General features: G+C 42.6%; 1 protein-coding gene across 11 annotated transcripts in view; it reads right to left on the minus strand.

Moving 5' to 3' along the window:
• Positions 1-27160, minus strand: part of chb (CLIP-associating protein) — an 89741-nt gene that overhangs the window by 55907 nt on the left and 6674 nt on the right. For 8 of the 11 annotated variants that reach the window (XM_087356247.1, XM_087356267.1, XM_087356293.1 and 5 more), the window contains exons 3-6: positions 18799-18904; positions 16835-17006; positions 16300-16476; positions 15003-15079 (exon numbers count right to left, since the gene is read on the minus strand). In XM_087356247.1, coding sequence (XP_087212373.1) covers positions 15003-15079; positions 16300-16476; positions 16835-17006; positions 18799-18904 — 532 coding nt within the window. Of the gene's footprint in view, positions 1-3304; positions 4421-15002; positions 15080-16299; positions 16477-16834; positions 17007-18798; positions 18905-27160 lie in introns of those variants that run through there. The other 3 variants (XM_087356296.1, XM_087356294.1, XM_087356295.1) reach the window with 2 other exon arrangements.

Here is a 27160-nt window from a genome sequence, read left to right on the forward strand (position 1 = left end):
ATTTAAAAACGCCAAAAACTGGCAACTGGTGAGGGGAGTTTAATAAAGAAAAACATAACAAAGACAGATCAATAACTTGAATTTATGGCGACTGTGGGCAAATAAAAGTGGACATACGCAGACGAGTGTGCATAGGATTCACAGAAAATCTATACGTGAGACGAGATTTTACTATCCCCGTACGCGTGTTCACGACCCCAATAACATAACTATCATCACACGCCAGCTCAGTCCAACGTACTTGTGGGAGAAATATGTCAAAGCATGAGCGAGAAAATGTGCTTATACTGGAAAAGTGAAATCCACTCTTGTTTGAATTTGTACGCAGTTACAAAGCTGTTTGTTTGTTTGTTTGTTGGGAAGCACTTCATTGATACAGCGCGTATCAAACGTTATTTGTAGACAGATTATATTATTATTATTATTATTATTATTATTAGTGGTAAAATTTTAAGATCACGGTTAATGCGTTTTCTGTACTGCAATCTTAAAATTGTGACTGATCTTAAACAAGAAACAAATGAAAGTTACCGCGCGGCTATTTCCTAATACAGTGTAAATTCCAAGTTCCATATAAAACCTGTTCTAACAAATGCCAGGAAATTACCTAACCTTCCGTACGCTCCTGTTATTATAATCATTTTCTTTTCTGACTTTTCCATCCAGTCATTAAGCGTGCTTCGTGTAATGCATTTCCACATGACGCACGGAGACGTAATTAAGAACACGTTCAGCTAATAACCGATGTCTTAGACGTCTACTTATTAATCTGTTTATTTGTTAACAGTTTATCTGAGACGCCACCAAAATCTCAGGTAATACAACGTCGACCGATGGGTTAAACAACGAATACTTAACTGGAAAGCACGGAAAAGTGGGCGTGGCACAATCTAAGGTAATATCCCAGTATTTGGCTGGAGGGCCTGAAGAAAATCACGAAAACTGTCACGATGGCCGGCCTCCTAGCCGATCCTAAACACTAAAGCAACGAGAAATATGAAAGGACGATCAAATTGTGCAATGAATATCTCAGTAATGTTTCCTGCGACGGAAAAAACAATTATTACGTTCTTGCTTTTTGTTTCACGCAATAAATCTTTAGGTTTCGTGAAGACAGCGTAGCAGTAATAATTCTGGACCAAAATGGTAAGATAAATTTGACGAGTCTGTAGTCATGACAACGTAAGGCTGGCTGTCAACGTAAAAAATTGATAAATTATCAATACGAAAAGCAATGCTGTGGTATTTGTGGGCAAGGGGGGGTTTAGAAACTATTCTGAGGGGGGCGGCAGCGGTTACAAGCTTTCTGTACTTTCAACCTGTCATTCCTGGTATCAGACGCTATTGATTTCAGAATACGCACGTTTAACTTGAAAAATAAATGACCGGAGAAGTCAATGGCCCTTAACAATCGATCTGCGTGTTTCATAACGCATCGAAGCGCCGAACGTTTGAAAACGCCGCGCAAAATTCGAAATACAACGGTTACTGACAAATTACTGATAAGATTTCGTACGTTGCTAACAATTTGATAAAAAAACAGATTCAATTCAAACTTAGAGCCTTCACGACGGTGAACACTGATTACTGTATTATGGATTATGACGCTGTGTCGCCTTAAAAGTTATTACCAACATCCGAAAGAAACTTATCTCCTCCATAATCAGGGTAAACATTTCACGTATGCTCCTTCGAAACGTCGGAAACTACTAGACGGTGTCATAATCCGTAATTTACTTTACTACACGTATACACAATAATACAAACATGGCGACAGCGCGAAACATGCTTTCTTTCTGTCGACAGACGTGACGGTGTGGGAACGTCTTACAAACATGGCGATGGAAACATCGTTTCCTTTCAAAGCCATAAATCTCAAATCGACATCGTTACATAAACCTGCCAACGAATGATTCTGGGCCAGTTGCAAACACCTCGCATCCATCTTAATGCGATGAAGCCATTTCCTCCAATGTCGTCAAAATGGCAGTTTTCCAAGAGATTTCCATCTACAAATTACGTATGCATTCCTTGCCTACCGCATCCTAGATAACGCCCATCAGACAGCAGTCTCCAAGAAGAATACCCTAACAATATTATGCGACCTGGAGGGGGCACAAATCATTTAAATCTTCGTTATGGCATTTCAAACTTTCAAAATAAAGTCTTCATGAAGCTTCTTCTCAAACTCCTTGCCCATATTCTGACAGAAAAATGCCTACATTTAACTACAGCTAAAAGGGTTTATTGTGATGGGCAGATCCAATTAGAACAGCGTCTTCCAGATGGATTAAATTAATGAGAAACTCCGGGCTCCCGCAATAAATAATCCCAATTATTTTACTGCAACACTGTTAAAGCCCACACGGTTTGTATCAGTGTACGGTAGGTCTCCCCCCACCTTAAGACAAGTTGGAGCCCATTACACATTATTACCCTACTCTATCTTACCGAGGGAAATATCTCCCGCAATAAATTTAAAATATCCCCAACTGCAATAATTTTCAAGTAAACCCACAATATTAATCATCTCTGTAGCGCAATCCACGTAAGCGGATGAAAATAACTTTCTGTCTCACGGAGTGTTGCAAACGATTATTTTGGTAAAAAGCCCCTACAACTTCAGACCGACAAACTACGTAATCAATTATTAGAACACCAGAAAATTATCCCTTAACAGTATCACCATGGCACAAATTAACCAACACTTGTCAATTAAAGTCACACTTGGTGCCTCCATCATCAGGACGATGACAGAGGCAGCAAGGACCTCTGAAACGTCGGAAAACGTCTACCAAACTACACGGCGTAGCATCCCAGAAGACAGCTATCTTCGTAATAAAAACAGACGCTATAATTATCTGAATTATTCGGTCTCGCGCGTGCTACATTCTCCACCAACCTCATTCTCCTTGATTTGATCACTCTGAGGAGGGTTCACAATACAGCGAAGGCACGCGCCGATACGTCGTCCACCAAGCACCGTACACAACAGTTCAAGAAATCAGATAAAGTTTCGTTATCGCTATCTCAAGGCCATCTGCTGAACACACAAACAACCTCGCGCCCTGAACGAGATATGTAAATTGATCGTTTATATGGCAACTTCCACCCCGCAGAGGAAGTGACTGCTCCCTATACATCGCCCGACAACGCTGTCTGAAGACGTAATCGCTGTATAATCTGAGCGTCATAATAAACCGATACATACAAAATACGAAGCTAATTACTGTCAAAGTGGTACATATAGTTACCATTTGACTCTAAATGGTTAATAAACATTACTTAACACAAAATTTCGTACCTGAGTCCAGGCTGCGGGACCTGTCATGGACGTCACAGTGGCATCCCTTGCATTTACCACCGGGATGTTTAATCAAGTTGTCAAATTGCAGAATCCAATTCGTGTCCTGTCCCCAAACTGTGGGGTCGGGCTCAGGTATCGGGCTACGAACCCGCGACCCGCCCAGCTCACAAACCGGCATCACAAAAAGCTACCAACATTCATCGTAAAAATACGACTATCGATATATCGATCACGTCACAAACATTACTATTCTCGATATCACCCAATTAAACAATCGATTCATAGACCGAGACGACTCGAACAGTAAATAACAATGCCCACTGAATGGAACACAGCCTTCTACTAACACGTGAATAGGGATTTGAGATTATGCACTGACATTCTAATATATTCAGACACAGACCATTTCTAAACAGCGAAGAGATAATGAAAGGAAATTATATGGAAATATGACGGTATTTCTGATTACAATTGACACTATTGCAGTTTCAAAACTCGATAAATGTTGTCCATAGTTTCAGTCTCGTACCTCTGCAGCCACTGATTTGTCCTCGATTTTTAAAAACCAAGGATTTCCTATTTGAAAAATACGATTACGGTATAAATCTGCGAAGTGACAACTATGGAAAGAATTTTACGTAAAAGAAAGTGAAAGTTATATCAGTACTTCAACAAAGTATCCTCACTAAAAAGCGAAAACAAGAATTGTGTCATTCAAGCTTTACATCTCGTTTCTTTACAGACAAAGAACGTGTTTATTCTACCACCAAAGCGATATTTTGTTATATAAACCTTCTTTCCGAAATGCCACAAAACTGTCACCACATAAGCGACCTAAAAGTAGACACAACAATGTTCAGAGTTACTCGCGTCTACTAAAACCTACAACCACAACTGAAAACGAACGTGACCAGTCTCACTCAGGCTAATCCGATTTCAATCGCACAACACTACAGTCAGCTGCACACGCATTGTTGAGCTGTGGTGTAAACATGTCACGTGCTACGTCAGAATTAGGTCGCTGTATTACACACAGTCGGAAAAACGAATCTCGTCATCTTTCGACAAGACTCGAACCCACGCGTCCACCGTGCAAAGACGGACACACGCTACTAGCTGCATGGACCCGCTTCCACGGCAGTAAGCCCGATGCTTCCCCCACCCCCCCCAATTATCCGGTTGGGGGGGGGGGGCATTTCACCGACTACACTTCCTTTTATATTTCACTTCGCGCAAGCGCATTTATATTCGGCTTGATAAATGCAGAATCCCTTATCACTTACGGAAGAACGAGCAGTCCTTAACAATTGTTTATAATTGTTTAATTTTAACCGTCTAATCACAATAAAATATTTTATTAAATATTAAAATATTATTACTACAATTAACATTTAATATTTAAAATATATTAAAATGATGCTATTTCTATCGAAATGTTCGATTTACAATTAGAGCATCATCTTTTTGACGACATGTTTCGGTTTTCAATGAACCATCTTCAGGTGTATAATCGATATAAATTCAAATGTAATATTCTAAATGCAATCCTTCGTCAGATGTCCATTAAATATCAGTTATCCTCTTCTAGATCAATTGTACTTTGTTATCACATTCAATGTTGTTTCGTAAATGTATGTCGCGTATAGCGCGATTAAAATGTCGATTATGGCAATTTATATTTATCCAAATTTCTGTCGAGTACGTAAACGGTATCCTCCAATATGCAGCGTCTCTTAATCAAGAAATTTCTCGGTAAACAAATTCACGGCATCTCTGTCAATGTCAGTGGTCAGATAGAGTACAAGTTTCGCGACATCGGGCCTAGAAATTTCGACATTATTCGTGTCATCTACTGCAGAAAGAATATTGTACTCCTTCCTCACAAAGCGATTCTGCATTACAAGGCGGCATCCATTGAGAATCAAAAGTCACCCTAATACACAGGGCGCCTGGTACGCACTCGGAACAGTCGACCGCAACACACAACGTAGTATCTCGTTGACATCGCCAAACACGAGTTAAACAGTCCTGTAATCAAAATTATCATCTCCCGACACACTTAATGCGAGATATTATCACGTTAATCTTGTCGTCAGTCATCCATTTGCATCTTTCAGACAATAGCAACTTAAAGTTGTCAAGGAAACGTACATCAAATGTCACTGTAGCAAAACATTTTGAAACAACTGAATAAAAAGATAATTAATCAAGGCCGATCCCATTATTATCATCGTTCGAAGTTTGTATTTTATCGCAGTGATGAAAACGAGCAATTTTTAATTCAATTCTTGGTTTGACGTAACACAACACAGTACGGTAACCGATTCTGAAATATCACGTGATTTTAAATAGTCTTACGGGCACGACGTTGGCCTATAAATATTGATAAAAACATTCGACACGATTAAAATAAAAGCTACCAAGTACATCATAAATATTCATAAAATTAAATTTCACCTAACAATAAGAGCCCTCAACATCCCAATACTGCCACTACAGCAGAACGAGAGCGTTTCAACACGAAGCCAAGAGCTTAAGTAAACTTTCTTTTGTTCTACAGTTGTTATGAAATGTTAGACGATATACATCGCAGCCTGCCACGAAAGACCGAGCACATGAACAAAGTTACTCGAGTTACGTGTTGCGGTCTTGTAAACTGTGACGCCGTGTCTTGGGGGCGGTTACCGACGTTTTGGAGGAACGGTATCAGGACCATCTTGAGGGTAAAACCGCTGGAGAAACTGTTAGACAGACATGACCCGTCGAATTCGACGGGAATTAATTTACTGAAGGCTTATCTTTGCAAAATCGCATTGGAAGTATAGATTTTATAACGATTCTATATGAAGTAAATTCAATGTCAAGCGACTGAAGCCAGATTTATCCCAAACGCAGCAACACAAAAACCCACCGCCTGACTCCAGACCCCACCACAGGCGCCACCGTAGCCTCGAATTCTTGCTACCAGAGACGATAAAGTCAGAACATTATATTCAGTGTTCTGCGCACTGACACAGTCAATCTTGACGAGCATCGTCCATTATAAAAAGAGGAGATTGAGAGTGTCGTATCTTCCTTCCGATGCACGAAGGTCTATTTCAGGGAACCCCAAATTCCCTCTCGGACTATTTTCGAAATAAAAACTGCATTTATTCAAAACCGAGATCCTCCCCCAACACAAAGTCGCGATGCTGTGGGAGAAACTCCGGCATTTCACTGGAGTTTCTCCAGCCACAATCAACGGAGGGAGGCCCGAAATGCGTTGGGGGAAGAAATAAATTAAAAATATATCACGCGAGAAACACACCAGTGGCGACATCTCACGTCAGCCCGTATAAACGCACGCTCCAGTGGGCTGATCATCAGCCTCCACTCGGACAAGAAGCAGTTCGTAGCCTGGTTTCCTCCGTTAACCCACAGCTAAACATCTGCCACTTCCGACATCAGAAACGTTGTCTTGTAGGTAATTCTACCCTGAAGATGGAAATCACAAATTCAGCCGAAACGCCCAGAAGATAAAAAGCAGCCAGTGAAATGTTGGCCATTAATTTGCATTTCGTGACGTCTAGAATGCGTGGAGTCTTACCTCGAAGCCTCCCGTTCACCTCCGGGCAACTTAACCTCTCCCGACGACCACCTGGATAATGCCTCCGTACAGACAGACACAATGCGGTATTGTTTTCATTATATCATTACTTAAAGCCTCGGATTCGTGTGTAGAGAACTCAAGCAGTCAGCGATATACTGACGTCATTTCACACGGCGGATGGAGTAACTTCAAAAGAAGCGACGTAACTTAAGAACCCTTCTTTGTATGCGAAAGACTTAACGTTGAACTAACATTTACTGCATTCCGAAAACATAGACACATTTACTCGAAGCATAAATTTGATAATGCGATGAAAAATCCAACGTTACTCTCAGTATGGCTACAGCTTTGAGTGTGGAAAACTCGCGAAAGATACATTTAAAAAACCATCATCGTGTCCGATACGAGATTAGATTTTCATGACGTCATGACTTCAAACTGTAGGGAAAATCGTCAAAGTCCCGTGTCCCACTGTGTGTATACACCAACATTTCGTAGGAACACGCTGTGTCCATTCCAGGGTTTGAAGTAGGAATAATAAATACGTCTAAGTGCTAAGAACGCTGGCAAAATATTAATATAAATATAAATAAAAATGAGGCGGTCATAATTACGTAACGAAAGACCGATGAGAACAGAAACGGAACAAATAATCACTTCTCTGTGAAATGTTGTCAGATGTTCATAAACTTTTTGAAAAATCAAATTGTAGCCATAGTCACTGCGCTCAATAGCCCCTGACATGGCGGAAACTTCTCCGACACGCGTGTAGTGCGGGCACAGATTAAAAAGTTTAACACCCTCCCGTCCCACAATTCACAGGTGCTAAATAAAGTGGTGGTACAGCCGAGGTCATAATGGACCGACACAGACCAAACTTCGATTCAAACAACTCTCGTTGTATACACGCCAATACGAAATTTAATATAAATCCGTCGAGTATCTTCCGAGACACGACCTTCCCGCTGTGCGTTTATTTAATTTTTATTATTTAGTGTTCTGTCTGACGACAGGTCCATATGAACAGGATCCTTCCATCCTTTTCTCGGACTGGGACCTGTTCATATACGTTCTTGGCAGATGATCCAGAAGTGGTTTGCCATTGCCTTCTTCTGTGTGTGAATGGAGTAATCGTTGGGATGCCACGGAGGAAAACTCCGTGTTGCCTAGACCACGGCCTTGCCCAACACAAGTTATAAATTCGAACCCGAGACCCCAGGATTGCAAGGCCAGCGTTCTAACCGCTAGACCACCTCATCTTATTATTATTTAGTGTTCTGTCTGACGACAGGTCCATATGAACAGGATCCTTCCATCCTTTTCTCGGACTGGGACCTGTTCATATACGTTCTTGGCAGATGATCCAGAAGTGGTTTGCCATTGCCTTCTTCTGTGTGTGAATGGAGTAATTGTTGGGATGCCACGGAGGAAAACTCCGTGTTGCCTAGACCACGGCCTTGCCCAACACAAGTTATAAATTCGGGCACCGCCGGGAATCGAACCCGAGACCCCAGGATTACAAGGCCAGCGTTCTAACCGCTGGACCACGTCATCTTATTATTATTTAGTGTTCTGTCTGACGACAGGTCCATATGAACAGGATCCTTCCATCCTTTTCTCGGACTGGGACCTGTTCATATACGTTCTTGGCAGATGATCCAGAAGTGGTTTGCCATTGCCTTCTTCTGTGTGTGAATGGAGCAATTGTTGGGATGCCACGGAGGAAAACTCCGTGTTGCCTAGACCACGGCCTTGCCCAACACAAGTTATAAATTCGGGCACCGCCGGGAATCGAACCCGAGACCCCCAGAAATGCACTTTAATAAATTTAACTAAGAAAACATAAAAATTTATGCAAAGTCGCATGTCTTCATGGTGTAACAGCGAAACTTGTTATCTGAGTAACATGATGTATGTTTACTGAACCAGAGCGAGTGTGCCAGCCATATTTTTTCCTAAGTATCCGAGACTTCACAGGAGCCAACAAATCAATCTGAAACACATCTCTTTGTTTTTATTACGTAGGACCTAGCAACCATGTAATTCCTCCATTTTGTGACGCCGTCAGATACGAGAATTCCTAACGGAAATGCAAACATTTTGTACTAATGGTTTTAAATTTTGCTAAGTGCCAGCCACTCTTACTACGCGCAAATATCTACATTCGCACGCCTTGGACTTCAACCTATCGCCTAGGAGCACGTAGCCTGCGGAATCGGAAATATGGATTGGACGGACATCAGGAAGTGGTCAACGAAAACAACACTTGGTGTCAGAATTGCAGACACCAGAAAAGTGGATAACAAGAAATCCTGAGAAGACTACGACGCCAAAGTATCCCCAGATGTTCACTAAACGTTTGCGATACGGTACTAGAAATTATACGTTAATTATTATAAGATTCAATGACAAGGGTCCATCCACAACCTCCCAGATATAACATTCTTCGCCCACTCTAAAGCGTAAAGAACGCCTGAAAAGCAATATGGCGTCTACCGCGTAGCCCGCCACGGCGAAGTGTTACATAACACCTCTTACTTCATCTCTGTAAACAATCCAGAGGCTACTTCAGGCAAATCTCCGCGTGATCCAATCGCGAATCTCATTAAATAAAATCTGTGTTTAATTTACGTTTTAAAAAATATTCCGCGAATACTTTCTGATCCTCCCGGGACTCTTCTCTTCCAAACACTCCCAAGGGCAAGATCGTACCTTAGTACAATCAATTCACCCCCCCCCCCAAAAAAAAACTATTGTCTATTTTAAGAATGGCGGTCGTCACACTAATTACTCCATTGTTTCTTCCAATAAAATCAATGAAGCAGATAATTCGTCCGTCCGTCCGTCACACCCAGCAATCTGACGTCATACCAAACAATAAACAGGATCACCTTGACTTTTAACTATCTGCGAACCTCCTCAAGCGAGGAGCCTGGGATCGTATCTCGATCAAAACTAGGCTCCAAAATAAATCGTACCTAATAACGACATATTACGTCTTAAAATAGGAATGGGTCGAATGCATGTGGGTTTCCATGGTTACCGCTAAAGTTATCAAAACCTTGTAACGAAGGAGTTCTCAACCCGCGGACAGACGATAAGTTTGGTTCGAACCGCGAACATTTTTATTATCAATGTGTCAGCCCCCGTATTACGAGTTACCTGATATCAGAAAACACGATCTGTTAATATCGTTAAGTTTTTGAAAATAACCACGAATAAACAAATGCACGATCTGACGACGAACGTGAAATCAACAACTCGGACTCGTCTTGAATTTGGTAGTGACAGATCGCTCAAGCAAGAGCTCGTACCACGCATTCCTAGTACATAAATACCACACCTGCGCCAAATAGAGAGATTGAAAGACAGATTATAAAACCACGCAAAACGTACGATGATCTAATGGGGAAAAAGAGTGTCCTCTCACGTGGAGTGGGCAGGGAAACACGTGTTGACCACGTGAACTGCGCACTACAGGAATTTACTGATGTCAGTCTCTTTGGCAACACTACCGAAACAGGACATAAAGTTTTAAGTCTCTGTATCAACTGTTGACGTCAAGATGCCCCGACAGTGCGCCACGCTTGTCGAAATTGAAGCTTCTCACGTCTTCCGGGACAATAGCCGACGTTTCAGAGGTGTTTACCGTCGCCCTGACGATTGAGGCAGTAATCACTTGAAACGTCGGTATATTTCTACGGCGTAACATCCCAGAAGAAAGTCATCTTCAAACCGATCTTCGGCTTCTTAAGACTGATACCCCCACATCAACATTCCCAACATTACGCACTTCTAAAACAATAGCTACTTTAGGTTACGTAACTTAAAAAATCTTTGGATATGGAATTGTTTGCAGTTTCGACAACTACTCAATATGCAGAAGGCACAAAAATGACGTCAAAACAACAACCGGTAGATTACCTCATCGCTAGTAAAAAGCCTTGGCAGATCATTCAATCGACAGCCAACAGCTTTTTACGGTAATTGCAAAACTGCGACCGAACTACGCGGGAGAATAAATAATCGACCGGATTAAACCAGCTTCACGCATGGATCGAGAACGTCGCTCACTTGGCAATAAACACGAAAAGACGTCGCGGCTCAGTGGTTAGCACTCCTTCGCATCCAGAAGGTCCTGAGTTCAAACCTCGGCCAGGACACCGGCTGTCCTACAGGATTTTCGTGGTTCTTATCACCGCCTCTATGCAAAAGCCAGGATAGGACATTAATTACTGTTCGCGACTGTAATCTTGAGACTTGCAATGAATGCAGGAAGCCCAAAGCGTTAAAGGCAGACGCCTTCCTCCTTCACCCCACTTCCTCACCCCGCAAGTCTCAAGATTACAGTCGCGAACTATAGGACGCGAAAGATTCTTTCCAATTAATTATTCATCCTATCACCAGACACTGAAATATGAGCTAATGACGTCATTAAATAGACCATAAGTAAATAAAAAAATATAATTTTCGAAAGTAACTTATTTTATCAGAATTGCTTGAAAATCATGTTCTGTAATATATTTTGCATATATTTGTACCAGAAAACGCGAGTTACTTCGTAATTTACAATGGTCACCTACAACACCTGATACGATACGTTGGAGCCAGACGCGCGAATCTGACGAAAGACATTAAAAACGCATACAAAATGTTGGTGGTGAAACCTCCTACATAACAAACACTTTAAAGACTGAGATGAGATAATAAAGTTAAGCCAGATCTTAGCGATACGCCGTGGTGACGGGGGGCAGACTTTGACATCAGCTACGACAAACCTTCCAGCCCCACCAAAGATGAACAGGACGGGTCAAATGTTAATTAGACGACATTCAGAGTCTAAATGGGTTAAATTAAAACACAATGCTGGTAAAACGAGATTTATAGAGGTGTATGCCAGACTACGGTATAATTAGACGCCACTCGTAGCACGGAATGTCTAATGACAAACGTAAAGAACCTCCTTCTGGGCATTGACTGAAACGGACTGCCGTATGCCTCTCTCCCTTTCTTAAACATTTCACAAGTACAGGAACGTGTCTCTAACAAGTTATTAACATGACAAAACATGTCGCAATACGGGCGTCATTTATTCCATTACGGCACGCATACCAATTTGAACAATAGGAGGCTGATTTGACGGAGGCATTCAAAGCATCCGATCTACATTCAACGCTTACACTCGTGACATTACAGCATCAGACTAAGAAGACATCCATGACGAGTCACAGAAACATAACGAACTCTTCTCTGCCGCTAATAATTTGTACTATCTGAGGTTACAACAAATTTTTAAAAGTCAATGGACGATAAAACTTCAAATTGCATAACACAGTCCGCAGGTTTTAATTTTTCTACAAATGCCACTAATATGAACGTATAAAGACGTCTATTCTTATGCACCATTCCGCGCCTCTGAGACCTCGGAACTAAGTCGAGGCGAGAGGTCAGCGGTTATCCCGAGGGAAAGAGACCCTGATACCCAGAGGATTGGACGGGTCTGAGAGATGAGTAAAAACATGAACAGCAACTCCGCAAGTCTAGGAGGAGACGTCGCAATCAAGAACCACACATACGGATGCTCCTCCAAATTACGCCTTGTAAGTCCACTTCTCAGACGTTACACGGTACACCACGACACCTTTTGAGATGCATGAAATACACCAGCGCACAAAGAGACATTCACTACAAAGTCAAAGAAAATAGAGCGAAAATAAATTAAAATTAAAATTAAATTATTCGGTTATTCCGTCAAATCACAATGTATTTAAAATAAGATAATTAAAATAATTAAAATATCATTCTGTGTTCCATATCGAATAATCGATTTACAATTGGAAAAAATTGGAAAAAAATTGTAATTGAGTTTTAAATTTAATATAATTTTACACCTGATGATGGTTTAATAAAACCGAAACATGTTGTAACTGTTCCAATTGTAAAATCGATTATTCGATATGGAACACATAATGATATTTTAATTATTTTAATTATCTTATTTTAAATACATTGTGATTTGACGGAATAACCAAATAATTTAATTTTAATTTAATAAGTCACAATATGACGCAACTACACTATCTTATGAAAATAAATGAGTCAAGTAAGTCATGCGGGTCCAGCTGGGAGCCAAGAAGCGACAGTCGCATTCAACTCCAGCAGCAAATACCCCGTGCAAGCGTTCGTGCCTTTCTAAGGAACGGTACATACGGTAACATTTGGTCTACATGTGGGAGCACACGCACGAATGTGACTTTCCGTCTGTCCGTTCCCCAATTTAACTTCTAGATCAAATAACAGATATTAGTTCTGGAGACTGGAATGTAGCCCGCCTGCTATGGTTCTTGAGTCATAAAATTAAAAGTCAATATTTACATTTCCCATAATCACCACTTCCTACCGCGCTTGCAGATGTGAAGGCCGTGACATAAGTTGCCGAGATAAATCTACATGCGCCCAAATTATCACAAACGAGGACACGAAACAACGCGGATTACTGAGTGAATTCAAAAGGCGTCTGATAACGGCAATGTCTCATCAAAATAAATATGACAAAATCACACAATCTTATGACGTCATCGCTAAATCCTATGCCAACAGCAATTTAAACTTATCTGCCAGTACGAGCTTATCTATCTAAGACCTAACAGAAATACACTTCAGTTAAAGAAGCATACAGAACACAAAAGCACCTAGACGACGCCTCCGTTTTGGTACTTAACTTTTACGAAGTTTACATGCGAATAAACTGCATGGATCGTATAACATATTCCAGCATTTGTTCCATGCCCCAATTATATAATGACATTTACTTACAAACAAACAAACAAACAAACCTATTTTTGAATTAATAAAATGAGAAGAAATTTCCTCTGAAACCAGTTTTGAATCTATCATCAGCCAAATCAATTCAATTCGTCAGAGGGACTAGTCGACGTAAATACGAAGTTTACGCTACGTATGGGCACGTGAGCAACATCGAGGGACTTGGCATACGCTGAAAGCGGAACTTTCTATGGGGAGAGTTTTCAGGAGCCAAGCCGATGTACGATCGCTACATAAATGGCAGATTTTCCAAATCAATCAGATGCGATGATAAGTGATAAGTTTGCGGCAGTGATAAGAGGAAGTACAAATATTTATGAGCGACTCGATGTCGCAAGACTTCCTTTGTGCAGGGCAGGGATAAGTTTATACCGCTGAAGGTGGTTTTATATTAAAATTACAGTAAGAAGAGTCAGGAAATTCATAACAGGCTTTCCAAGCCTTCAATTTCCACACAGAAAACTTGTTACTAAAGGAAAACTACTGTGTCAACAGTCAGAAAACAAAAACATCTCAGAAAAACGTTGGACGACATCGGAGATCAGCTTTGACGTTCACCTCGCAAAGCCTCTCAAGTACGTTACACAAGAGACAGAATTATCAAAAAAGCCTGCAACATTATTAAAAATACAGCCTTTAAAGACCATGTGATCAAGCAGCTAGACCTAATTTTTGCGACAGCTACGTCCAGTCAGCGAGGATATTTAAAAACAACGTCTATGAAACAAAACCACACACAGAAGAACACAAAGAAATCATTAATTTTGCTATATTACATATATCCAAAAATATCTGCAGCATGAGAATGTATTCAAGCCGATGGAGAACTTTTCAGAACCCCCTGTAAAGTTAAAGTGTGGGGGCGGAGGTATAGCTCCTACTCTTTCTTGACCTCGGCTCTAGATGGGGGTGAGCGGTCAGCATCACGCCCCGCCCGGGATAGGACCCCGGTACCCGTTGGACAGGAGGCCGGGTGGACCCCAGAGCCGGTCTGGACGCAGAGGCTAGAGGAAAAACCCTCTGCCCCCGTCGGGGATCGAACCCCGATCGCCCAGCCCGTAGCCAGTCACTATACTGACTGAGCTACGCCGGCTCCATCCTGTAAAGTTAAGAAACTTTAAAATATGACACTGATACCGTATCACTATCGCCACTACTGACGTACTATAAAGATGGCGACCGACACAGTGTACTTGCACAGCAGAAATGCCATGACCCACTTAACCACCAAAAAATCTCCTTGTAATTACTAGTTTTATACAAAAGATGTGTATTACTCACCGTCTCCAACCGATGCTGACGGCAGTAGATCCCCAGCTGCTCGCAGTTCATCGAACCTCGCCATTAGAGCTGGCAACCTGCAAGAAAATTCATGCACAATCATCAGTAATATTACAACTTTTGTCTTCTATATCTGTAAATACAGTTTTACCCGGTCGTCCTGTACGGGAACAATCACATTAGTGCAAAACTTTCTCAAATATCTTTAAAATCATCAAAAATATCCTTACTCGCCCATTTTAATTAATTTGTGTTCAAAATATCAGTAACCTTAAGATCTGTTTCATCTTAACACTCGACAGAAAAATTACATGACAGGACCTTGCACAGCAATAAAGGGGAAAAAAAACCCATTTCATTTCTAGTACTTACTACTGGCAAATGAGTCAGTCGCAACGCAAAACACAGCCGTCACACGCCATTACGTCGGATCCGAGTGGCGAGGTACTCCCCATAATTTCAATGGTGTACATATTTTTACGACAAAATAATTATGTCTGTATTATAACAACTTATCAGTTACCTTTACATAAGATAACAATTTTAAAGAACATACATTTTTGCAATACCTCAGTGACCCCAAGAGCTACTGGTAGGGCCTCCCTAGCCAGATTGGTCGAGGGGGAGAGGTCAGACTAAGACAGGTACCCTGGTCCTCCAGGTTGGGGGTTGGTCGCAAGGCTAACAACCTTGCACCGTAAAAAGGAAGATGTTTCGAGACCTCGATCAAAGCCTCCGACAGACAGACCTAACAGAGGACCGAACGGAAGAGGAGAATTGAGGAGGCCATGGACCGAATACGGACCGGAGAGCCATAGAAGAAGAAGAAGGTTTACCTGAACATGTGTGTGTGTGCATATCACAAACACTTATTGCTTCTGTCATTAAAGGTCATGTGAAAACACAAATTAAGTAATTAAAATGGGAACAGGCGCAAAATGTCCAACTGCTAGAGGTCTGCAACTGGAAAACAGACTGAGAAAACAATAGTGTGCAGTTCGTGAAACAGACGACTTCTCTTTCCACACATACTACGCCCCTCTTCTCGCCACTTGAAGTTTATAATGAGCTAGAAACTCATGTGGAAACTACACGCACCCTCAACATATCCATCTCAGACGCTTATCGCAGCAGACTAATCTCCAAGCACTGCTCCGTAGTTAATAAATCCCTGGATGTGATCTACTCACAGCAGTAACGCAACTTCAGAACATTCAAAAGACTTCCTCTGATCTCCGAGGACCAAAATTGCATAACTATTCACACGACAGTTTCCTACAATGTGAGCGATACGTACTTGGACGCCGGAAGATTGTGCTTTTTCTGCAGGTCGATGCGCAGTCTGTCGCCAACGTGACGGTACACTTCCACCAGCGTGTTGAAAGCTGTATCGCGCACTGTAGACATCGGATCACCCAACAGCTTCACTATGGAGGGGATGAGTCGTGAGACAGACAAAGACCGTGCACCGTGTCTGAAATAGACCATATTAACATTAATAAATGTGACCTCAGACTAAGACAGGTACCCTGGTCCTCCAGGTCGGGGGTTGGTCGCAAGGCTAACAACCTTGCACCGTAAAAAGGAAGATGTTTCGAAACCTCAATCAAAGCCTCGGACAGACGGACCTAACAGAGGACCGAATGGAGGAGGCCATGGACCGAATACGGACCAGAGATACATGTTCATGCTGTTTTGACAACAGCAAGTTACTCACTGTTCCCTTTAGTTACACAGTCTTTGAGAAATCTTTGGAATCGATGTAGCACAGCACAGTTTACAACCAAACCGCAGAACAGCGCCACATACAGCTCATGACCAACGTCACTCACTCTGTTAGTGTGGTCTGCAGGCAGTTCATCACCTCTTCTCGGATCTTGCCGTTTTTGTGAGAGAAGGCTGGTGTAAGCTTCTCAAAAAGTGATGAAGGCGTAATGACATCCCGTTCCATCAACTTCAGAATCAGGAGCTGTGCCTTTTCCCGCACCACCTCCTTACTATCCCCTGCCAACACAAAAATCCAAGTCAGGAACAGAAACAGACATCCATACACAGTTCTTTACATCGAAACTCCTACTTATATTCCGCCATTTTCAAAATCGTAGGTTGCCTATTAAACATATACATTCATGAAATGTAATAAATTGAATTTATTTAAGTATCTGCCAATCAAACAGAGAAAAATTCCTTTTCACAAAAGAAAACTGTACATCTTTCATCCAATATTATAAGGACCTCATACGTTCTGCATACTGGGTTGAGCTAGAATTGAACAACCATTTATGCACATACAATGGGGCTCTGTCCCTAAACGCTTAATTTTCCAACCACCACTGGGGGGTATAGGGCTCTCATTCTTCCATCTCTTTCCTTTTCTTCCCCTTGTTTTAATGAACGCACACTCCTACCATAACCTAACACAGTGTAATCACATTTCAATTGCTGGCAGAGCAACCTACCTGCAGAATTTGGTACTACCGCTACTAATGGCAAATACTCATGCAGTACGATAATGTCTCGTTTTTTCTTACACAGGGGCTACTGTAAGAAATAAGCCATCAGAAGGGCACATTATTTTGTGAAGTTTCCTCCTAGTCCTCATCCAAATAAAATTATCACCCACACACATCACACACCATCAAATAAATATTTACATGAATTTGTCTAGGACACGAGAGAAAACAGAACTATATTAAATTTTTTTTCCAGTATTTACTTGGATAAAACTGAGGAAAATATTACAGATATCAGTTAGTATAGCTGGTCTGGAACCAAGATTCAAACCCAGGGTCTCCAAATTACAAAGAAGGTGAATATCGTAAGACTTGAGGTTCTCACAGCGGTGAGTATGAAGATATCCGTCTTCTGGGTTATTGCGCTGTGTAGTCTGGTCGATGTTAACCAACGTTTCAGAGGTCCTACTGCCTTCGTCATCAGGGCGATGAGTATGAAGATTTCTGTCTTCTGGGTTGTTGTGTTGTGTAGTCTGGTCGATGCTAACCAACGTTTCAGAGGTCATACTGCCTCCGTCATCAGGGCCCTGATGACGGAGGCAGTATGACCTCTGAAACGTTGGTTAACATCGACCAGACTACACAGCGCAACAACCCAGAAGACAGAAATCTTCATACTCTGATGACGGAGGCAGTATGACCTCTGAAATGTTGGTTAACATCGACCAGACTACACGGCGCAATAACCCAGAAGACGGATATCTTCAAGGTGAATATCCAAAATGGGGGCATGAGCTTCTTTACATGGACGAAAAACAAATTTTGTCCCCTCATCACAAAGTCCTACCCTTACATATTCACTGCTTTAGACTTTTCTTTCACAATATGAAACATTTTAAAAACATTCTGAGGAATATTCTAACTCCTTCCTAAATGTGGTTCACACACTGCTATGAACATATCTCAAGTGGTTGATGTTTATCATCAGAAGCAAGAATATTCCCCTTTGATCCCTCGTCCAAGGAGTCCTACCAAAACGTCTACAGATCAAAACCAACAAAAAAGTTCGGACCCGCAGTGCTCAGGCACTTGAAGAACGGGTCGTCCAAGTATCCAAGTAACACTAATTTGAGCTGCCAATTCCAGTTTCAACTTCATTCAGGCACCTGTATTAAATGGTGACACGTAAACAAATTAAACACGACCCACATAACTGGCATGAAATCTGACTATTCTAAAAAAAATTATAACAGTAAAAATCACAAAGTCATCCTAATATTTTTTGTGAAAGCTCGTGTATTTTACGTCAAACCAGGGGATCAGACGCGCAGACACTGACTCACCCAGGCGGTCAATAATAGGTGGCAAAACAGTTGAGATGTAAGGACGAAAGTCGACAGCCATTCTGTCCACAAGGTACGTCATGGCATCAATGCCATTCTGCGACACCTGAAACAATATCACCTCATTAGCATAAAAATTAATCACACGAAGACACCACCACAGTCAGCGTATCTTAATCATGACGCAGAAATATTTTCTATGCAGTGCACGATACAGGTGGTAGCAAAGTGGGCAATGGCCCAGGGCCTTGCGACTGACTCTGCCACCACTGCATGGTACCATGTGCTCCCGAGGGTGTCCCCATTATCTTACGCTGGTTTCTTTGGTCCAGGCATGCGTATTATATTTATTAACGCTGCGATTAAAATGAAAAAGGACCACAACAGATTCTTACTTAAAAGAACATCAAAGTTGACCACATAGTAACCTTTTACTTTTATCGCCCTACGTACATTTCAAAATTGTATGGGAATCAAATTAAGCTTTTTCGGAAATCATGTACAACAAGTTGTTCAGATTTCATACGACCACATGCCAGTGCTGCAAAGTGCCATCACCAGAACAAAAGTGGTTGGTCCATATCATAGACGTCCATCTGGGACGCTTCTCTAATAATCCATGGAAATGGATTTGGAATCTCTGGCAAGTTCTCCACATTTGCCTCTGATTACAATTGCCCCATTTAATATTGGCATAAAATCACCAACACTATTCGGATTATGTAAGACTTGAGGTTCTCACAGCGGTGAGTATGAAGATTTCCGTCTTCTGGGTTGTTGCGCTGTGTAGTCTGGTCGATGTTAACCAACGTTTCAGAGGTCATACTGCCTCCGTCATCAGGACCCTGATGACGGAGGCAGTATGACCTCTGAAACGTTGGTTAACATCGACCAGACTACACAGCGCAACAACCCAGAAGACAGAAATCTTCATACTCATCGCCCTGATGATGGAGGCAGTATGACCTCTGAAACGTTGGTTAACATCGACCAGACTACACAGCGCAACAACCCAGAAGACAGAAATCTTCATACTCATCGCCCTGATGACGGAGGCAGTATGACCTCTGAAACGTCGGTAAACATCGACCAGACTACACAGCGCAACAACCCAGAAGACAGAAATCTTCATACTCTGATGACGGAGGCAGTATGACCTCTGAAACGTCGGTAAACATCGACCAGACTACACAGCGCAACAACCCAGAAGACAGAAATCTTCATACTCATCGCCCTGATGATGGAGGCAATATGACCTCTGAAATGTTGGTAAACATCGACCAGACTACACAGCGCAACAACCCAGAAGACAGAAATATTCATACTCATCGCCCTGATGACGGAGGCAGTATGACCTCTGAAACGTCGGTAAACATCGACCAGACTACACAGCGCAACAACCCAGAAGACAGAAATCTTCATACTCTGATGACGGAGGCAGTATGACCTCTGAAACGTCGGTAAACATCGACCAGACTACACAGCGCAACAACCCAGGAGACGGAAATCTTCACTATTCGGATTAATTTCCCCACCTGCTAGAAAATTTAAACTCTACTAACAGAATCTGACCTTTCAAAACTGCTAAAGTAAAATCTGCCATTGGACAATGCCGACAGCCACGCAACCCCGACATTCTAACTGTACATTTCAGAATACACAGCAACGGAGCATTCAAAACCTGGGACACCGTGAAGCAGTCAGTGCCAGAAGAGGGAGAAGAAGACTGATGATGAGCTGTCGGGGGCATGACCTTTAAGAAGGTTCATGAGGAAGTGGAGTGTGAGAATAGGAAGGTCTACATACTTCGAAACACCACCATTGTTTTTCGGTGTATTCTATTTGTTTCAGCATGTCAGCACAAGTACCCAGACTCTCAAACCCCAAGTCTTGACCCCCATTACAGCCATGGCCTTGTTTCCAAACAAAAGAAAGTTAGGAAATGTATGAACAGCACACAAATTCTGGTCCATTCGCCAAGCCTTTACGAATCGCGCTGGCAAATTCAAAGTTCGATGGCTCGGGTCTCGGGCTCTTGTGAACATGACAATGAACCTGAAGGTTTCGCAGAATGGGATGAGTTTCTCAATGAATGACTCTGCTCAATGAAGTTAGTAATTATCACTAGCCCTGTACAAAATACAATCACGACAACCCCAGAATGTTCCTGGTGGAAACACCTCCACAGTGCGATGAATTAAGGTCGACGATTTTGGAAGTAGTTTCCACGATTACAAGTCTTACGAATGGGGTACAGACGTCAGAACACAGGCCCGCCTATCCCGACAGCCGTTCAATTCCACGGAATGACTCCCCTCAATCAAATGCAATGCAAATTGGTCACTACGCAAAACCTGGCCGAGACTTTTTTACAAATGGCAGTGAATCAAGTTAGCACCCGCCGGCTAAAGACGGCGCGTGCGGGCGCCACGGCCAATTATATCAAATTATCGCGGTTGCTTACAACTTATCACCCACTCCTCCCGCGTAACACCAAACCTCATACCGGGTGCCTCAAAACTATGAAACCAGTGTGAGGAATCCCATCTACGAGGCGCGTCCTCAAAGTAAGTTTCCCACTCGTCCCACAGCTAGCAAACCTTATATTGCGCGAAGCGACTGTGCTTACGTGATAGAGCAATGACGTAGCATGGCTCATGCACTAACGGCACTTCCCGCGTTCTCACAGTAGCATCGTTGCAGCTGTTGAAGATGGAGGTTCTTATTCCAGCTCCCGCCGACTGTGAAGTGCGGTCAGTGATAACGCTAGGCCGCACACGGCTCGACGGACAGCAAGTCTCCTGCAGGAGTTCAGCTGGGAGGTGTTTAATCATTCACCCTACAGCCCGGACCTCGCTCCCAGTGATTTCCATCTTTTCCTACACCTCAAGAAATTCCTGTCCGGTCAGCGTCAGCGTTTTGAGAATGACAGAGAGGCGGAGATGGTTGTCACACAGTGGTTCCAATCCCAGGCGGCAGACTTCTACGACACAGGTATTCAAAAGCTGGTCCCACGGTATGACAAATCTCTTAATTCCGGTGGCGAATATGTTGAAAAATAGCTGGACACTTGCTGTATCTGTTGCAATAAATATTTCCATGAAATTGTGTTTTGTTTCTGTAAACGGCCCCAGGGAAACTTACTTTGTGGACGAGCCTCGTACGTAACATGCGAGCGTTGGCTGGCTGGTAGCTTCGATGGTTGGTGATCGTTTGAGGGATTTGGGCCTTGCGGGGGGGGGGGGGAATTTTATGACCACGTGTGTTTACTGTTTTAGATTTCCCCGTCGTACTTGACAGGAACCACTAACACACTGCCTCTAAGTGGCTCTGGGTGTATTAATCATTTCGGGAATGAATTTCCCACTATTAGACGTTGACAGGATTCTTTTCCATTTGAAACACGCGTGTGTCAGGATGACGTCAGTAGCACCGATATGCCTCACAAGAGGCAGATGCACGTCCAACTCTGGCCTACTTAAAGAGACAGTGGTTTGACTACCACAGCGCCAGTTTCTCTTTCCTTCTTGATCAATTCTAGAAACTCCATATGCGTCGAACTTGTTGAATTCACCGCCTACGTGTAAGTTGCTCGAGGCGTAACGCCCGCACAAGATGATAATTAACCCGTCTCAGTTCGTTCTAACATCGACGACATTATTCAGCGATATAAAAAAATTGTTACCTTTCAGTTACTTCGATTCCTAACAGGAAATGCATATTATTCTTGAAATACCATTTAAATATCACAGCTAAAAGCGCGTGGAACTCCTCAGTACCATTACAAGTAAGGCTTGGGGGGTGTTTCGTAAATTTTACAGTCGATTTCTGCAAAAAAAAAAAATCACAGCCTCGTTAACCTTTTGATTCAATGACGACCAAGAAACTCGATGTGAATAATTTAAAAGTAGGTTATATTAATGCAGCCCAAACCCGTATTCACTGTACGGGAGGCCAACACAAGATGCAAATGACAACAGAGACGTAGTCATGGACGGACAGACACAAGTTACGAACAAATGCGAGATAGGAAGTTTCAAAACCATTAATTATATGCATGGCAGCTATTTAGCGAGTTAGCGAGAAATTCAAAAAGATTCGAAAGGCACTTCATAGTGCACATAAAGCAATTTCCCCCAGGGAGGGGGGGTGTATATTAGACCTATCACACCAGATTTTTGGGGTCTCACGATTTTTCGAAACTCTCACACCGAACCCTGGCAAATGTCTATACCAAACGTAACAAAACATCGAACTCTACTCAAAGTAGAAGAATTTTTGGGCGGAAAATCTAGTTCGTATCATGGAGATGGGGGGGGGGGGGGGGGGGGGGTACACAGGAACCGACGAATTGTGGACTGAATTTCTGTACATCCAGTGTGGTCCGCCCCGAGTCCCCGGACGGGTTAATCTCCTACAAAGTTTACAAGACATCCGTTTTCCATGTTTTAAGACCAGAGTTAACTGCGAAACCGAATGCCCCGCGCCCACACAAACCCAATTTCAAACCGACACAACACCAAAAGAGAGCAGAAGTTAAACAAACACACGTACCTCGGTACCACTTCCGCGACCTGCGACCCGCAAGATTACATGAACTGTGCAGAAAAGTTAAACTTTCTTCGGGGGGGGGCATTAAAACTCAACTTTACAAAAATAAACCCAAGATCTCACGATCAGCGAAGTAAATTACTTTTGAGATCTGACGTTCAAACGCTGATGATGTAGACCAGGGGTCGGCAAACTACGGCCCGCGAGCTAAGAACGGATTTTACCTATTTAATTCTTTGAAATTTCACGAATATATTTTCTGAACTCAAAATACAGTTCCAGCAGCGTTTCTCGGATCTTGATGAAAGTGCAGAAGACATTTCCATATTTCAAAAAACCATTTGACTGTACAACTGAGAACATTCCACCTAACCTTCAATTGGAAGTGATTAATCTGCAGTGTGATGACATGCTAAAAAGGAAATTTCAAGAGAAGAATCTAACAGAATTCTATAAATGTCTTCCAAGCGATGAATATGGTCAATTAGGATCATATACTCGGGGATTTATATCTGTATTTGGCAGCGCCTACCTGTGTAAAAAGACATTTTCAAAGATGAAATATGTAAAATCTCAATACAGGTCAGCATTAACGAATAAACATTTACAATAAATTTTGATGATTGGGAGTACTGAATTTAAACCTCAGTTTGGCGAAATGTTATCTCATAACAGGCAATTCCATTCTTCTCATTAGCAGAGCTGTATTTCAAATTGTAGTCTAATTATTATTACGTTACATTTTGTTCAATAAATTTGTTAAAACTTGTTTTTTTCTCGTTACATAAGTAGGCTTACCTATAAATATCCTCGGGTTTGCCTCCTGGCCCTTTAGAAAAAAATGTTTGCCGACCCCTGATGTAGACGTTGGTCTGTGCGCGCATGCGCGTAACATTCGTTCATCACAGTTCGACGAAATTATTTCCATCACTCACGTCGGAGAACCGTATAAAAGAACCGAGCTTTGGAAACGTCCGATTTTACCACTCACAGTAAAGATGATTTTATAACAAACATAATATCACAAAATTCTCTCTACATAAAACGGTAGTGGGGGGGTGGGCAGTATTTATAGGGGAAAAAAAATCCCTGACGAAGTCAGGCCGACATAATGCCTCCAACACTGTATTATATTTTTCCCCATTCGTTGATACGTTAATCCGGGACGGTAGACAGCTCGTCCGCGCTCACTCGTAGGGAACACGCGATAATCCCACGGACCCCATTGTATCTTTATCTTCGCTTTTTGGGAAATAAAAGTTTCATAACATTACGCTGCAACGTATTGAAATTCTGGATAGGGTGAAAAGTTAAGATTGCTGTTTCATGGGCTGCATGTCTGACATTAAACCTCACAGACAGACGACGTCTTCCTGAATGTTCGCCTAACAAACATTATTATTTAAGTTTTAAACAAAGACCACGTTTCCTTCTGCCAACACTTAACCTCCTCCATCCTGACAGAATTCAAATAAAGTTCTTCGGCTACCACATTTCCGTGTTAACACGTAATTTCTATTGGTAGAAATAACCAAATTGCTAACATTAACTGGGAGATAAATGAAAACACTTATTTAAATGCCAAGTTTTCCATGTGCTTGTAAACTGTACGTGGGAGTGGAGGTATAAAACCACGCATTCTTAACCTCGATACCAGACGGAGGTGAGGGGTCGGCTCAAGCTCCGGTCGGTAACCCCCGCTGAAAATAGTTCCTAGCACCAAAACAAGGGCTGGAAGAACGTAGAAACGGTTTCGACGTGGTGGTAAACACAAAGGCAAATATTCCATATTTATTATTATTTATTTAGTGTTCTGTCTGACGACAGGTCCACATGAACAGGATCCTTCCATCCTTTTCTCGGACTGGGACCTGTTCATATACGTTCTTGGCAGATGATCCAGAAGTGGTTTGCCATTGCCTTCTTCTGTGTGTGAAAGGAGTAATTGTTGGGATGCCACGGAGGAAAACTCCGTGTTGCCTAGACCACGGCCTTGCCCAACACAAGTTATAAATTCGGGCACCGCCGGGAATCGAACCCGAGACCCCAGGATTACAAGGCCAGCGTTCTAACCGCTAGACCACCTCATCTTATTATTTATTTAGTGTTCTGTCTGACGACAGGTCCATATGAACAGGATCCTTCCATCCTTTTCTCGGAATGGGACCTGTTCATATAAGTTCTTGGCAGATGATCCAGAAGTGGTTTGCCATTGCCTTCTTCTGTGTGAGTGTGAATGGAGTAATTGTTGGGATGCCACGGAGGAAAACTCCGTGTTGCCTAGACCACGGCCTTGCCCAACACAAGTTATAAATTCGGGCACCGCCGGGAATCGAACCCGAGACCCCAGGATTACAAGGCCAGCGTTCTAACCGCTAGACCACCTCATCTTATTATTTATTTAGTGTTCTGTCTGACGACAGGTCCACATGAACAGGATCCTTCCATCCTTTTCTCGGACTGGGACCTGTTCATATACGTTCTTGGCAGATGATCCAGAAGTGGTTTGCCATTGCCTTCTTCTGTGTGAGTGTGAATGGAGTAATTGTTGGGATGCCACGGAGGAAAACTCCGTGTTGCCTAGACCACGGCCTTGCCCAACACAAGTTATAAATTCGGGCACCGCCGGGAATCGAACCCGAGACCCCAGGATTACAAGGCCAGCGTTCTAACCGCTAGACCACCTCATCTTATTATTTATTTAGTGTTCTGTCTGACGACAGGTCCATATGAACAGGATCCTTCCATCCTTTTCTCGGAATGGGACCTGTTCATATAAGTTCTTGGCAGATGATCCAGAAGTGGTTTGCCATTGCCTTCTTCTGTGTGAGTGTGAATGGAGTAATTGTTGGGATGCCACGGAGGAAAACTCCGTGTTGCCTAGACCACGGCCTTGCCCAACACAAGTTATAAATTCGGGCACCGCCGGGAATCGAACCCGAGACCCCAGGATTACAAGGCCAGCGTTCTAACCGCTAGACCACCTCATCTTATTATTTATTTAGTGTCCTGTCTGACGACAGGTCCATATGAACAGGATCCTTCCATCCTTTTCTCGGACTGGGACCTGTTCATACACGTTCTTGGCAGATGATCCAGAAGTGGTTTGCCATTGCCTTCTTCTGTGTGTGAATGGAGTAATTGTTGGGATGCCACGGAGGAAAACTCCGTGTTGCCTAGACCACGGCCTTGCCCAACACAAGTTATAAATTCGGGCACCGCCGGGAATCGAACCCGAGACTCCAGGATTACAAGGCCTACCAGAAATCGAACAAGTGAATACAAATTAAAATAACCAGCGCTTCCAGGAAAGTCACCTCGTACGTATCACTGAAAGAGTTAAGGGCACTGATTATGTAAGCAACATTTTGAACAACAACAAACCTAACTTTGGAACAGACAGTCCACATAAAAAAACAAATACATTCGATCAAATCAATTAAGCTAATGGACTGTATCGAAAGTGAAGACATGGAAAGACGAAGTGGGGGGAGGGGTTGGGGGGAATGCTGTCTGAGAATGAGAAAAATGGGAGGTTCGGAATCAGCAGCAGCAGCAGACACCGGAACAAGGCGGCATTTATAGACTCCACTCGTCACACAAAAAAGGGGAAAAAAAGGAGGAAGATCCCCGGAGTGGTACAAGTAGAGGATACAGGGAGACGCTCACAGAAATAGAATCACGCTCTAAGACAGAGGACAGCCTGCCCTCTGCATCGATACAACAGGCGACACGGTGCAACTCAAAATTCTGAATAATACGTATTAGTATTATTATTCCACCTTTATAGGGTATTGGCCAAATATTTGCT

Source organism: Zootermopsis nevadensis, unplaced genomic scaffold, assembly GCF_977971745.1.
Source record: "Zootermopsis nevadensis isolate Lab colony 2312 unplaced genomic scaffold, Znev_1.0 Znev_ptg000002l, whole genome shotgun sequence".
Lineage (NCBI taxonomy): Eukaryota > Metazoa > Arthropoda > Insecta > Blattodea > Termopsidae > Zootermopsis > Zootermopsis nevadensis.